The 15,725-nt window shown below is 42.1% G+C and overlaps 1 protein-coding gene across 1 annotated transcript in view; it reads right to left on the reverse strand.

The window, feature by feature from the left end:
* Window positions 1–15,725, reverse strand: part of SAMHD1 (SAM and HD domain containing deoxynucleoside triphosphate triphosphohydrolase 1) — a 65,200-nt gene that overhangs the window by 27,368 nt on the left and 22,107 nt on the right. The window contains exons 4-10 of the mRNA XM_073309943.2: window positions 15,418–15,578; window positions 14,054–14,169; window positions 13,199–13,269; window positions 11,920–12,075; window positions 9,974–10,074; window positions 9,737–9,845; window positions 1,144–1,235 (exon numbers count right to left, since the gene is read on the reverse strand). Coding sequence (XP_073166044.1) covers window positions 1,144–1,235; window positions 9,737–9,845; window positions 9,974–10,074; window positions 11,920–12,075; window positions 13,199–13,269; window positions 14,054–14,169; window positions 15,418–15,578 — 806 coding nt within the window. The remainder of the gene's footprint in view (window positions 1–1,143; window positions 1,236–9,736; window positions 9,846–9,973; window positions 10,075–11,919; window positions 12,076–13,198; window positions 13,270–14,053; window positions 14,170–15,417; window positions 15,579–15,725) is intronic.

The raw sequence follows: 15,725 nt of genomic DNA on the forward strand, positions 1-15,725 counted from the left end.
ATTTTTTGAGGTAAGCTGCCAGGTAAGCTATTCGCCCATTGCACATGGCAAAAAATTATTTAAAAATACAGTTTTCCTAAATTTTAACAGTTTAAAGACATCCAGTGTCTATGGACAAAAAGACAGTATGAAAAGGACATCTGCTCTATTACTGGGCTTGATCAATCTGCTGTCAACTGGTTCTCAGTGTGGCAGGGGAGAGTTCTTATTCCCTTCATTTTTTTGGTTTATATGTATGAACAAAAGCACAATCACCACCATATTGCAGAACTTTAAACGCTTATTTAAAAATTAAGTCTTGTGTAACCCAATGGAAATCAGCTGAATTTTACACCACTTTATACCTTGTTGATTATTTACATATTCTAAAATGGATTTAGCATAACATTTTAAGACTAGTAAAGTTCAGAGGAGTGAAGCTATTTCTAGTAGTTGGAAATCTATTGGGTTCAGATTGTCTCTAATTAAAAAAAAAAAAAAAAAAATATCAATCTAGAACCAAAAAGGCAGAAGGCTATATAGCCAAACTGCCTTAGTGTGATGAAGGACCAAGACATGCTCAGAGATTAGGGTACAGACAGGGTGCTGTAAAACTGCATATAGAAAACTTAATTTGTGCCTTTTACAGAGGCACAAACATGTGCTTGGTTTCACAGAAATCCCAACTCAGCAGGTTTTCATTCATCTCAGCAACTCACTATGAATAAAGCTAAGATTTTGTCCCAGATATTTTTAGTAAAAGCAATGGACAGGACATGTGCAAAAAAAAACCAACAAAAAAAAAAAAATCACGGAAGCCCTTGACCTGTCCCTGACTTTTACTAAAAATATCCATGACAAAAAGGGGAGCTGTGGAGTCCCCATACCACCCACGGCAGCTTGGCAGCTGCGGGGGACCCCCCACTCAGAGTTCCAAGGTCCCCGTCGCCCTTGGCTGCTCAGAGCTCCCGGGGGCCCCCACTGCCCATGGCAGCTGGGAGCTGCAGGGTACCCCCAATACCTCCAGAGGCTCAGAGCTCCAGGGGGCCCCCTGGGGTACCCAGCAGCTGCTGGCCACTACAGGGACCCTGCAGCTCCCAGCCGCCACAGGCTGAAAATCCTAGCCTTAATCACGAACAATCAAAATACACAATGGACACTTACATTGTTTCAATGATGTTGCCAACCTTGTGCTGGTAAGCTCTGCGGTGCAAACAATTCCGTGTATGGAACATGTCATACAGATTTCCAACCTCCTGCAACAAAAGATAAAGTTACCTTTTATTTGTACATTGACTCAAGTCGACTGGATACTGCACTGAGGATTCAGATAAAGTAACTGTTTTGTTCTAGACCCGGGAGACCTGGCAGGGGTGCTCCGAAAAAGCGAGGCCCAATTGCGGCAAAGCGGCGAACTATTGGCTTTATTGAAGGTAAGTGACACACCCGCAACGGGGACTCCAAGTGTTGCTGTCACGGAGGTGGAGAGCCCAGCGCACCGGAGCAATGCCCAGGACAGAGTCCAACGAAGGGGCGGGTAGCAGGCATTAATAAACCCTTTACAATAACAGCTCATGTATATTTAACTAAGGGGTTGTGCTCCTTCATTGGCAAGGGGCCACACGAGGCAGTCAAGGCCGGTCGGGGACCAGTTTCGACCAGTTCCTCATGTCCGAACCTGACCGATAGTAACCGTCTGCATGAGAAAGCGTTCTTCCTTAGCTAGGCCGTCACAGAGTCTTCCGCAGTCCCTTACAGTAACTGTCACAGTTCAGTTTCCACTGTACAACAGAAGGGGTGATTTTCACCATTCTGAAGTCACGAGCAGCTTCTACACCTGGATTTGTAATGATATGGGTACAGTCCCATTTTTACTGTGCTTTTTCCACTCTAGCTTCTGTAGTTGTGAATGAAGAGATTGTTGATCAGTCACCTTACAAAGAGGATGCATTTTGAAAATAATTTTGAAGGTATCAAATACTACATTCTAAACAATGCAACAGAAAAGAGCTTTGGCGCTGAAAGTTGTATTTGACAGACTTATGCCTGATGCTTTACAAAGTGATCAGCACGATAATCAATGGACAGTATGTACATGCAATAAGTGTGAAATATCCCTTCTGGAAGTTGTCCATTATAAGCTATGACTATTCCTTTGATGTCTAAGCCCTACTTTTAACAGTCTTTAATATTTTCAACAAACTGTTTCATGTTTACAAAGCAGACAATACATTTTTCTGATGCTAGATCCAGAATAAAGTGTAGTCAATGGTTACAGTCCTGGACATTTGGCTGCTGCACCATTAAACCTACAAATTATTTTAGTTTTTAGCCAGATGGTTACTGCTAGCAATAAGATCAGAAATACTATCTGTGATTATTTTTTTTTACAACTACCTTTCTTGAAATATGCAAACAGTAAAGAAAACAACCTCTCAACTAAAGGCGATTAATTTATTATTCAAACTGACTTAATAGCTCTGAACAGACCTCCGCATTCCTTGGCTACCACTCTAGTATTCAGAGGCACACTGCAATATCTGATGGTACACACATTATAATACAATATACGTACACACAAACCTCATACATGCAGGAAACAGCTATATGGTATCTTGCAGAGGCACAAGTTATCACATACCTATAAGTGCATCAGCTTCCCACTACCCATCTCTCTGGGATTTATTCCAACATTCCAAGACCCAGCTACTCTTTTCTCCCACTAAACATCAACTTCTCGCTTCCAAAAAACTTGTTTTCTCAGAAGTCCCACTAGATTCTACTCGCTCCTGTGAGGAGATGCCCAGGCCTTGCAGGTTCTGTGTTGCATAAGTAAGGCCCTACCAAATTCATGGTCAATTTCATGGTCATAGGATTTTAAAAATCGTGAAATTTCATGATTTCAGCTATTTAAATCTGAAATTTCATTGTGGTATAATTATAGAGGCCCTGACCCAAAAAGGAATTGTTGGGGGGAGGGGACTGCAAGGTTATTGTAGGAGAGGATTGCAGTACTGCTACCCTTACTTCTGCACTGCTGCTGGCAGCTGTGGTGCCTTCAGAATTGGGCAGCTGGCGAGCGGCAGGGGCTGGCCGGCTGCCACTAGCAGCACAGAAGGATGGCATGGTATGGTATTGCCACCCTTACTTATGCGTTGTTGCTGGCGGCGGCTCTTCCTTCAGATCTGGGCTCCCAGGCAACAGCCGCCAGTCTCCAACCACCCAGCTCTGAAGGCAGTGCAGAAGTAAGAGTGGCAATACTTCAACCCCCTAAAATAACCTTGTGACCCCCCCCCCGCAACTCCCTTTTGGGTCAGGACCCCTAATTTGAGAAATGCTGGTCTACCCCGTGAAATCTGTATAGTATAGGGTAAAAGCACACAAAAGACCAGATTTCACAGTCTGTGACGCATTTTTCATGGCCATGAATTTGGTAGGGCCCTATGCATAAGTAACCAGAGAAGCGGGCGAAGTAAGTTTTGTGCTTTTAAAATGTTTTATGGTTTTATTAGGTGTAACTTTGTTTCTATTCTAGAAAGTTTTCAACAAAAAGGATCAACACTGTAGAATCTTATTCCTCTCTGCTCTGCTGCTTCCTCTAAAAGATTTCTGAGGTTCTGAAGGCAGAAGGAAAGAGTGTTTCATCTCCATATTATAGGCTACACATAAATAAGGTTTCTAGGTCAACCAGGAGATCAGAGCTCCATTACTTGCTCACCTTGCAGACCGCTCAACTAAAAGTTATACTTCTGGAGCCACACTGACATGAGGAAATTACTCACTTTGTGCAGTAACAGAGGTTCTTTGAGATGTGTGTCCCTATGGGTGCTCCACTTTAGGTGTTGATACAGAGGATGCACCCCTGCACTCGTAGCTGGAGATTTAAGGCAGCAGTGCCCAGTTGGGCCACACATGCACAGACCTTGTCTCACACTGCCTCAGGCTGTTAACTGATGCTGTGAAAAGCTTCAGGTGTAAAACTCTTGCCTTTCTTGTGCGTGCTTTGAAGTTGTGGCAGTGCAGGCACTTTTGTTGTGTGTGTCCCTCACCAAGACACCAGACGCGCTGTGAGTGGCCATCTGAAAGGGGTATTGACAGCTAGCAGGTAGGGCAATGTTTAAAGCCAAGGGGGGCAGGCATGCCCCAGAAGGGGCGTAGTCTCTCGGTTGTATGGAGAGAGATACAGCTGTAGAGCTGCTGCAGTCGCTGGGCAAATGACACGTAAGGTCCTGTGAGGATTTATCTATTTATTTTGAGGCAGGGAAAGAGAAAAAGGAGATAGTATTTCAATGAAGACGACTAACTACAGGTAGGTTTCAGAGTAACAGCCGTGTTAGTCTGTATTCGCAAAAAGAAAAGGAGTACTTGTGGCACCTTAGAGACTAACCAATTTATTTGAGCATGAGCTCACGAAAGCTCATGCTCAAATGAATTGGTTAGTCTCTAAGGTGCCACAAGTACTCCTTTTCTTTTTGTAACTACAGGTAAAAAGGAAACAGAAGAAGAGAGAATTAAGAGTAACTGCGAGGTGCTGCTGAATGCTCCAACGTGAGCCAACGGCAGCAGAGAAGGAAGAGGGGAAGGGTTGGCCGCAAGCATCAGTTAACCGCCTAAGGAAACGTGAGACCGGGTCTGCGCACGTGCAGCCCAGCCAGACACTGCTACCTTAAATCTCTGGCTACGAGCATAGGGGTGCATCAACACCTAAAGTGGAGCATCCCCAGGGACAGCACTCAAAGGAGAACATGAATTTACATATATAGTTCAGAAGCCAGAAACCTGAAGTTTGCTGTGAGCTCAGTTTAAAATTGAGACACCCCATATTACACAATAGTATCTGTAACCTTCCATTCTGGCACAGGATGAGGAAAACTGAGCATCCTTGCATACAAATGGCCATACTTGGTCAGACCAAAGGTCCATCCAGCCCAGTATCCTGTCTACCGACAGCAGACTTATCCTTATCTGCTCTAATTTTCTTAATAGGTGTTCTTCATCTACTGTTCCTGGAGATGAGGCACATAGGAGCACTGGGAAGTCTAGCAATCCAGGAACACAAAAAGCTTTTGATAGGAGACTTTGTATGTATTATGGGGACAATTTCTTAATAACTAAAACCCATAAGCAAAGTCCAGCATAATCCACATCACTCTGGCTAGATGGGTAAGAAAGCATACAGAATTGTTTCAACAAAATACTGCTCAGTTGTACACAGAAAAAGACAAACTAGCTAAACTTTTTTTTTTTTTTTTTTGGCGTACATAACGGTCATGTCCCATTTATGAAATCAAAACCTGGAAGACAACACAGAAAGGCAAGCACAGTGCCTTCAATATCTGATACACATGCTTGAGAATTTCTGGACACAGTAAGAACCAGAAGACAGCAACATACTGTATTTAGTAAAAGGAGTCTGGATTCAGTCATTATACAGACACTATCATGCTATTATGGCCACAATAGAAATTCATTGTTTAAGGTCTGGAAGATGTGCTTTCACATCTCTCTGAAAGTCATACAGTAGATTTAATAATTGTTTTTAAATAAATTAGAAAAATAAATTAAGAAATAAGGAAGTGATACATATTCAGCAAATTGAAAATAGCACAAGTTATAACTGATAAAAACATGACATGTCAAGAGTGTGTGGATCTGGTACATGAAACGCAGAACACATCTTTCCAGACTTTACTTAATAATATTCAAACCTTACTACGCAATGGGGATGTACTTTGCAGGGAGTACTACTGGTAGTTGGCCAACCAAAGAAGTGCCTCTTACTTCATATCACCATTGATCACCAGTGTTTTCAATGGAAAGATATGACAACCAGCTGGAGCAGAGGAATACAACATAGCACCCAAAGATGCACAAGGAGAATACCTCTAAGCACCCAACAGGATTGCACAATCTCTCCTTCATGAGGACTTGGGGGGGGGGGGGAGAACATACTTGCCAGTGTCAACTTTAAAATGAATGTCAACCCATTTCACCAGTATCAACTGGTGAGTGCAAGCAACTGGTCATCTCTGCCCTGGTGTGCCTACTCCAAATAAGTGGCAGCAAAGAAAAGCAGCACTAATCTAGCTGGCCCAAGGGGGTACTCCCATTTTATTGCCCCACCACTGCTGAACCTCTGGTTTTCTCTTTCTTCATATCTCCTTGTCCCACTCCCTAACTCTGTTGTGCCTGCTCTGCTAAACATACTCCTTCACATTGTTTTCCCTCGTGTCTTTTATTTTCTCTCCTCTTCTGGCTCTATTTTTCTGCTCCCCTCCCAATCCACTCAGGTCAGACTGCATGGGTTGTGCATTTGAGGCTGATCCAAGTGCCATAGGAGCAGAGAAGAAAAACTCTGGCCAGCAGACTGTGGCTTGAGTCTGCAGTAGTGTATCATCCAAACTGCCCATGCAGCCAGCGGTAAGAGGAACCAATATACAAGCACACAGGGAAGTCTGAGCCGGCTTTCAGGGATCTACCCACCACTATACATCTGCAGGGAGACACAGTGTGATGAAGCTTTGCGAGCACACAGCTCCTCTGTACTCCATTAACACACATCCCCGCCCCCCAACTCTATTCATTTTACTTAGGTTTTATACCGACATTTAGGGTATGTTTACACTGCACCTCGGAGTGTACCTAAAAATAATAGTTTGGACATTGCAGCACAGGTGGCAGCTTAGGCTATCCACCTGAGTCCAAGCCCAACTGACCCTCTGAGTGCGAAGCTGGGTGTCCAGCCAAAGCCATGGCCCATGCTGCAATGTTCACACTGGTCTTTTTAGCATGCTACCTCGAGCAAAGCGAGGACGTGTCTGTCTACCCAGGCTTGGAGGCACACTCCCAACTGCAGTGTAGATATACACTAATAGACTAGCTAATGCTGCCCTGAGGTGGCTGTCCACCAAGTTGGGGAGTACTGATCTATACGTTGTTTTCATGCTAGATCAAAGGAAAGCACTGGCTATTCAACAAAGGAGCTAGCACCAAGCATATCTCCCATCTGATAACCTCAGGAAGGTGCGGGCTGTACAGAAGATTATGCCCAGTGGCTCAATTCCTCAAAATCAGGAGGACAAAAGTCAGTGAGTGCGACTTCAGAAGCAGAAAAGGTGAGAGGAATGATTACTATAGATGGGAAGAAGCTGACTTGGGAGTAGAGCAATCTCACAAATTACCTGATATTTACTAGCTAAGACTGTACGAAAAATGCTTTCCACTCTCCACAACCAGATTCCAAGTGTGGCACCTTGGCAGGAAGCCCAGTACAAGCCCCTCCCAGTAACTGGGGAGAGGCGGTGGTATTGACGGGGCTTCTCATCAGGATTCTACTTCCTCTGAGCCCTGTTAGGACTCTACACCCTATGGCCAAACACACACTGCTGCCTATGCCAGTCTCTGGCTAGCAGGTGTCTAAACTTCTCTGATCCTGGATATCACTAAAAATTATTTTATTTATGAGCTGCTAATCCACCATTCAGTAATAAAAGCAGTTTGATTTTCAAAATATTGTATATATAAATCTAAAGAGTGGATTCAAACTTCTGAACATAAAGGGAGTATGCTCCTGCAATTGCCATGTCTATCTGGGCTTCTAAGAATAGCCAGATATAGGGGAAAATAGCTCTCAAGTGTTATCACCATAAGGTAAGCTGTGTATTGCAGTATTTAAAAATAAAAATAATATTTAGCCCTTTAAGTGTAAAAGCATGCACAGTCCTTGTAGCACTGACTACTTAATTCTGAACTCCCCATGTGAGGAGGGTATTTTCTCTATTTTATAGATTGGAAAACAGCAGCAAGGGTAAACTAGTTGTTCAGGGTCACAAAAGGAGTCAAAATTGGAGCACGGATAAACTGTAAAGTTCCTCACTTCCAGTCCTATGTTCAAATGCACTAGCTCAAGCTGCCTTCCCCACCGTAAAACACAAACAACAGTATCCAAAAGTATCATCTCACTCTCACCCATTTGCCAACACCTTACAAAATACTGTATATGACCAGCACTCATAGACAAGCCTTCTTTTCAAGTTAAATTTACTTGCCACTTGTCCTGTGGCAGTAGCTTTCTAGCCCTTCCAGTTTCCAGGCAGCTGCACAGGTGGCCTGTGCTGTAGGGGCCATCAAGAACTAGACGGGGCAGCCTCCATGCTGAGATGAAGGGACACCTTCTGCTTTGGAAGATATGGGGTGAGAAGCAGACAAGGTCAACAGTATGGTACAGAGAATGACCAACATCGCACATACTCGGTGACAAGCTGGACCTAGAATTCTGTGGCAAGGCTCCCTGGTTTCTACAATACTTAGAGATGGCAAACTGAAGTTCCATATCAGCTTCAGGAAAGCTAAAATAGAGGTTTTCAATGAATTCAACATGAAAATTAATACACTTTCAAAGCTCTGCAGAATTTGGTACTGAAAATGCATAGCTGCACAGGAGACATTGCTGGGAAGCCAGAGGCTTAAGCGGCTGGGTATCAAATGGCTAGGGCTTTGGGCACCCAGGAATGTGTGGGTGCTGGGTTTTGGCACTAGGGAACTGGCTGAGGCTTTTAGCATTGGTAAGGAATTCATCATCATGTGGGCAAAGGTGGAGATGACTAAATTTGGGGAGGGAAGGGCTTGAACTACTAGTTCTCTTCTCAGCCATGAACAATCAAAACTTGTGTTTCTAGAAGTGAAATCTTAGATTCAACAAGTTCTGTAGCACAAGTAGATTTTGCAAGTTACACAGCTCAAGCATGCTAGAATACATATGGCCCTGAGAATAACTAGTTGAAAGGAACTGCTGAGAGAGGTTGGAATCCTTGCTGGATCCCTGAACCTAGAAAGTCAAGGAGAAATACCATCCCCTCAGACAAGGCATAATTTGGCAGGGAAGGGGATGTCTGTTTCCCAGCTACTCTTGTTCACAAAACTATGCTACTTGTAGCAATGCTGGGAAAGAGACAAGAAAAGTAGGAACTGGTGGATGGCTTCCAAACTACCCTCTATCTTCAAGACTGGCTGGCTATGATTTTAATCCAATCCAAAAGCCAACTCACCAACTGCTTTCCCTGGTACTAGAGATAAGGGTGACTGGCTGGCTGGCAGTGTGAGATGGGCAGACCACCCCAAGGGCTCTAGCTTCTCAGTCAGACCTCTAAAGTACTGCTACGCATCCAGGCTTTCCCCCCCATGAGAAGAGTAGCAGCAGGAGCTGCTCCTATCCCTCCCACCTTGTGTTACTTTTGACAGCATCTCCTGGGGCAGCGACTACTTCCTCCCATTCCTGCTAAGCACCTTAAGACAGCAGTTTATCCATTTCTGGTCCATGACTCAAAGCAGCCAAAAAATTCACACTGTGGCATCACTTTGTGTGTCCCCCCAGGGGTGGGGGTGCTAATGTTGGAAGCACCTCCCGCGGTCCCTGCATTGTGCTCAGCTCCAGGTCTGTGCACTCACTTTACTACAAAAGGCTCTCAGGGAAATGTTGGTAGCAACAAGGGGAGGGAATGAACTGCTTCTTCAATTCCTTGCCCAGCTTCCTCAGGCTTCCATCAACCCAGGGATTTTTGCTGCTTTCCTTTCTCCACCAGTATGCTAGCAAACCCACTAGGCTCCTGCATGCAACCCACTTCAGGGTTGCATTCCATTAGCTGAGCAGAATTGACCTCGCGTTCATTTTCATTACAGGTTATGTTTTTCAATCTGCTGCTACAAGAGTACAATACTTCACAAGTTAACATCCTCTGTTCTCCCCCATGCAGTTTACCTTGTCACGGGTACAGATATGCTTCTTGTTTTTCACTTCACAGACCCGAGCGAATTTAAGGAAGCGCTTATAATCAAAATTATTCTGGATTCCTAAGTGATGGCAATCCCTAAAAGTATTCCAGAGAGAATGAGTTAAAAGCATTCAATAATGAAATTTTACTTACAGTAAAAGCAGCAGCATCGGGCAATTTTTTTGTTAGGATTATAATAAAACTAACATCAGGAAGATTTGTACCTGGCAAAGTAATCCCATTTGTCAACATCGATGCCATTTCTTTTGTTAGCCACTATCTCATAAAGGAAGCTTTTCTCTTCTGGTCGACCACGGTATGGCCACTGGAAAACCAGAACAGCTTATTCAGAATAGGTTAACTCATGGTCAGCAGCAATTTCAGAATGTGTTTATAGACGTCAGGAATACATTTTGATTTTGCACATGACAGTATGGATAAATACATCAAAACTACTGATTTAATAAAGAAAATATGACAAAAAGAAATAAGACTAAATTTCAGAAACCGAGCTTGTGACATCAGTATCTAGAGTTGGTGTTTATGCAGCAAACTCCCCTAAAATGATTAAATGGGTACAAGAGTGCTTAATTTGCAAGTTATACCAGAATTAAGGAAAATCTGCAGCTTTAAGCCACTCAACAGAAGTTTATGGTGATGACAGTTTGTGTCCCTGCTGGCTCCTCCAAGCTCTGGCACAAGCCGCCAACCATAAGAAGAAGGGGAGAGAGATTCTCTCTACTATTCAAATGCCAGGGATGACAATTTTGGAAAATTTGCACCTTTCAGTCTAGGGCCAGATGCACTCAAGAAGTTAGCAATTACCAAGCACTGGAAAAAAATCAGAGAATGTCAGTTATTGTAAAATGCATGTTCCATGTGTATTAGTGTTTCTTCTGAGGTTAACCAAATACTAGCCTTCATGGCAACTTTAAAATTCCATAAAAAGATCCTGAAAAAAGGAAATGCAATTAACAAATGTTTTGCTTTTATGTTGTCTGTCTATTTATCAGTCTGTCTTTTCTATTTAGAACACAAGCTCTGTGGGGCAGGCAACAGTGTCTGTATACTGCCTAGTACCAAGGGGATCCTGATTTTGATGATGGCCTCTAAGAATTACTGTAATACAAATAATTATCTGTAAACACCAATGTTTGTCAAAACAAAGATGAATCTTTGAATTCTATTTTGTATCAAGCTGTCAAGATAGAGGCTTTCCATTTATTATGTATGGTTTTTGCGTAAGCCTATGTAATTTGCTGCAGTAATTGGAATCTCCCCTACCAGAACAGCTTCCCTTTAAAGGAACAGTCTGGTCAGAGAAGCATGCTGGTAGGGTTTCTAGTTTCAGCTCTGCCAATGACTGAATGTATAACTTTGGGCAGGTCACTGAACATCTGTACTTCTGTTTCTTCATCTGCATAACAGGATAAGATTTGGCTGTTTTGCTTATGAAGATTAATAATTGTAAACTCTCCTTCCTTGCCTAATTCAATCACATCACTCCCTTCTTTGAATCCCTCCACTGGCTTCCCAATCACCATTTTATCAAGTTTCCATTTGGTCACCCCTTCAAGATTGTACACAATTCTGCCCCTTGCTCTGGTAAAGCGTCCTCTGCTCCAGTACTTCCAGCCTTGTTCACCTGTTCGTCAGCCTCTTGCTGAATCACCTCCTCGTGGCTCCCTATGCGTGATATAACTCCAAGCTCATCAAGGCCCCTACCTTGTCCACATGTAAGTTCCCATTAAAGACCCAATTCAACAAAGTTGTTTGCCATGAACAAGTTGACTTGTATACAAAAACTGCCTCATTTCCTTTCCCTGTAGCTGTCTACTTTTCAACCTGGCCTTAGTTCTTGAGCTTCTTGGAGCAGGGATTGTACTTCTTGAAGGTCTGAGTGCTTAGCATATCAATGAATCCACCAAGTGCTAACAACCCACAAACAACGACGCACTCTGCAGTTTGAACATGTTCCATCCAAGCATCTCAAAGTAAAGTTTAACAACTTTTCACACTGACCTCCTAACTTAAGTGCCTGAAAGTGTCCCAGAAACTACACAGCTAGAGCTTAAAAAGAGAATAGCACCAAAAATGATATTTTTATTTCGCTTACATTGAAGAGCGAATTATTTAAAATAACTTCCAAAGAAGAGGCGAACTGACTCACCAAACCTCGACATGGGGTTGTATCTAGTGGTCCTCCTATTTGTTCCTTGATGAAGTCCATATCTTCTTTCAGGACAAAACCATAATCTTCCATGACTTTTTCTAGCCCATTGGAAGTAATCAGGTGTTCAAACATCTGAACAGAAGCAGTTTCATGCTGCAGAAAGTATATGATGTTACTTTATCAAAACACACAAGCTGCTATCAGACTAAGCCAAAGTCAAATAATGTCTGAGCTGGGAACAGACTAACATCAAGGACCTGTTCTAGCCATTGGACCAGGCAGTCCTCAGGAAATGCAAAAAGTTAAGCTTCTCATACTAATGTTAACTTGTCCACAGTGCATGTGTGTAGAATTTTGACTATTGGGCTGGTTAAGCATGTGTTTTAATATCCAGGAGGTTCACTGCTGGGAAAGTTACACTACTGAGAAAGCTAACTTTGATATTGACCAACTTCATTTTCTGTTAGGTTAAAATATTCTTCACAACAAGTTTTCTTTCCACTTCTCACATATTAGCACAAAGAGGATTGCAGAGAATATAGGGAAACATTTTTGTTACATTTAAAAAAAATTCCAAACATAACTAGAAAACCTGTCCATTTTTTAAAATTGAAACCTAAATTTTGAACATCCTGTTGCCTTTTTAGCATTTTTAAATTCAATTTCTGCTTTCATTACTCTGTCTACAGTTAATGTTTTATGCCTATAAAATCTGGGTTGTGGGCAAAGCTACCCATATACATTAAGGGACTATGCCAACTTGGAACTGGTCAATTTAAACAAAAAGACATTTAACCAAGTTTTCACGATTTGTTTTATTTTACTTTCCTCATCCCCTGTTGTGCAAGAGTCAGGGTGTATGTGCATGAACAGCAGGGTCTCTGAGCTTTCCTACACACAGCTCAGGGAGACAGCTGGTGACAAATGTCTACCCCCAATGTTCCTCTCAGTCCCTCTTGCCCCAGGCTCACAAGAAGAAAGAATGGCCAGGAGTATGTGCAAAGAAAAGGAAAATTCCCTCTGCTCCTCCGTAGCTTGGATATTATGAGACAGAATAAAAAGAACAAGGGTATCACCATGATTGGAAGAGAGAAACCTTTTTTGACATTTAATCATGGTAAATATGCTTGTCACTCAGATTAGAACACCACTGTCTGCTCACAAAAGCAGGCAGTATTGGCTACCCATATATTTAAAGGTAAATTACCTTTTCCTTTAAAAAAATATTTAAGTGGCATATTTCGCTTGCATATTGTTCCCGGTGTAAAATACTTACCTTCCATTTCAGCCCTGGGCGAGCAAGTGGAATAAATCTTCCATCAAACATGTGTGAAAATGGTCCATGACCTTAAAAATAAAGAGGGTACAGGCTTAATTTGAAACATGTTTGTCAGCAAAAACATAAGTAGGAACTGTGTGAATTTGTATTCTCTCATTTCATTGTACTGCTCTTCACAGAATGGGAGAAGAAGATTCAAATGCAGTAAGTACACTATACCAACGCAGACATTGGAGTAAAAATGGACACAGCAACTTTACAGGGACTGTTCTTCAGAGAGAAGATTAAACTAAAGGTCCTTCTGTCCATCTTCATCCTCTCTCCCTTCTGTCCAAGTGGAAATCGAAGATCCTAGCACACTTTCCAAGAAGTGTCAGGAAAACTGCAGTGTTCTGGCTACTAACTCTTGAAAAACATTTCCAGCTGAGAACCAAGAGACAAAATGTTGATGTGGAATGATGTTCCCTGCTCTTTTTTTTCACCTGTTTAAGCTTTCTTTGTTTTCCCTTCCTACTTGGAGTCTCTGTTTACTGCTTAAATGCAAATTAAGGCAAGCACACATTCCTTTGTTTAGGACAGACCTATTTGCCAACTTCTGCTTGGGGAGGGATGTGGGGTTTGGAACATGTCTTAATAACATCATACAGGTGAATCTTATAACTTTACATACCGCATTGCCACACATTTTATCAGGACAATACTGAGAAGCAAATTATGAGTTTTTAAATCATACCCACATACCTTGTACGAAGATTATTACAATAGCATGTAGGGGGGTGAATACATGGGTGCATTCCGTCACATCCAGCAACCTTTTAAGCTACCAAACAACTGTTCTAAAGAGCTGCTTACCCAAATCGTGACAAAGTCCAGCAATCTGAACACAGAGAATATCTCGCTGGTTTATTTCCAACTCTGGCTGTCTTTCGTGTAATGCCTGGACCAGACATCCTGCCAGATAGCCTACCCTGTTCCAGGCAGAAAATATGAGAAAGTTAATAATTTGAGGTTTAGTAAACAAACAAGAGAAATTGCCAATTCAATTCTGCCTTGGCTATTGCAAACCATAGCTCTAGTGCAGTAGAGAGCAGCAACAGATGCTCAAAACCTAAACTTCAGTCCAGTTATGGAAGCTAGCTACTTCCTTTTTTAAAACCTACACCATCGGGAAAAAGTATATATTTGAAGGAAACAAGCAACAGATTTCACATCCAAGGAGTCCTCTCCTCAAGAATTCCATCCCAACCTCATAAGAATACACTTTGATTACAGTATTCTCCCCTCTTCCCACTCTAGTCAGTCAAAATTGCCTCTACCAAAGTCATCTTCCTCTTGTAACTCCAACACAAACCCTTTCAATGACTTCCTTCACCTATCACATAGTCAAAGTCCTTATCCTCATTTTCCACATCCCTGCACAAGCTTGGATCTGTCCTTATTTCCTTCAACTTCTCCAACCTCCAGAGACATTGGAATGGTCTACACTAGTCCATCCAATGCAGCACCATGACGGTGGCCCGTAACCAGATGTCTCAGAGGATGCAAAAAAAAAAAAAAAAATCACTGTGGACAACTAGGCAATAACCTGATTATGGAAGTTCCTTCCTAACATAATCAGTTATTGATTGGCTTACGCCCTGGAGCACGAGTTTATATCCCTTATTTTGAATCCTATTTTATGCAACTGTAGATGTTCTCATTATCCACAAGAATACCTAACCATTTTTTAATTCTTCTGGCCTCTTGGCCCTAATTATATATTGCGGCAATGGGTTTCATAGGTTAATTATACATTATATAAGAATATTTCTTTTTATCAACTTTACATTTGTCATTCAATCTCATTGAATGACCCCTTATTCTTGTTATGAAAAAAGGGAAGGATTAATGCATGATTTACCTTCTCTACACTATTAATTATTACCACTATCAAATCCTCTCATCTCTAAACTGAGAAGTACCACCATCTTTTCACTCTCAGACAGAAGTTTCTCAAAGCCTTTTGTAATTTTTGTTGCCCACCTCTGGAAACAAACCTTAAGTAACAATTCAGACAGTGGTATCCTCATTGTCTAAAATGCTAGTTTTAAGTTTCAACTAGACACAATACACCAGCCCAGCCCTACAGACACTCCAGACTGGTGGAAAGGAAGATAACCTTGGCAGAGAAATCAAAATGGAGGAGAAGATTTGTATGCATGAGAATATTGCCTTACCCCAAGGAATGTTCAAAGCGGTTGTGCGATGCTCCTGGGAAAACATAGTAAGTGCCTCCCAGCTGTTTTATATATCGCAGGCGTTGAAACTGAGGTGTGTCAATGATTCGAACGAGGAGAGGATGTATTTCAATATGGCCATGAATAGGATCATTAAAAACCTGGAAAATTTCAAACACCATTGAAACTAAGGTTTAAAAATATGACCTACAAAAGGGAAAAGGCTTGACTTTCTATGATAAAGGAAGTTTGAAAAGTTGTCAATTTTTTTTTTAAACTTTAAAATTCAGTTCTTGTCTATCCTGGAA

Source organism: Lepidochelys kempii, chromosome 13 (assembly GCF_965140285.1).
Source record: "Lepidochelys kempii isolate rLepKem1 chromosome 13, rLepKem1.hap1, whole genome shotgun sequence".
NCBI classification, from domain to species: Eukaryota; Metazoa; Chordata; order Testudines; family Cheloniidae; genus Lepidochelys; species Lepidochelys kempii.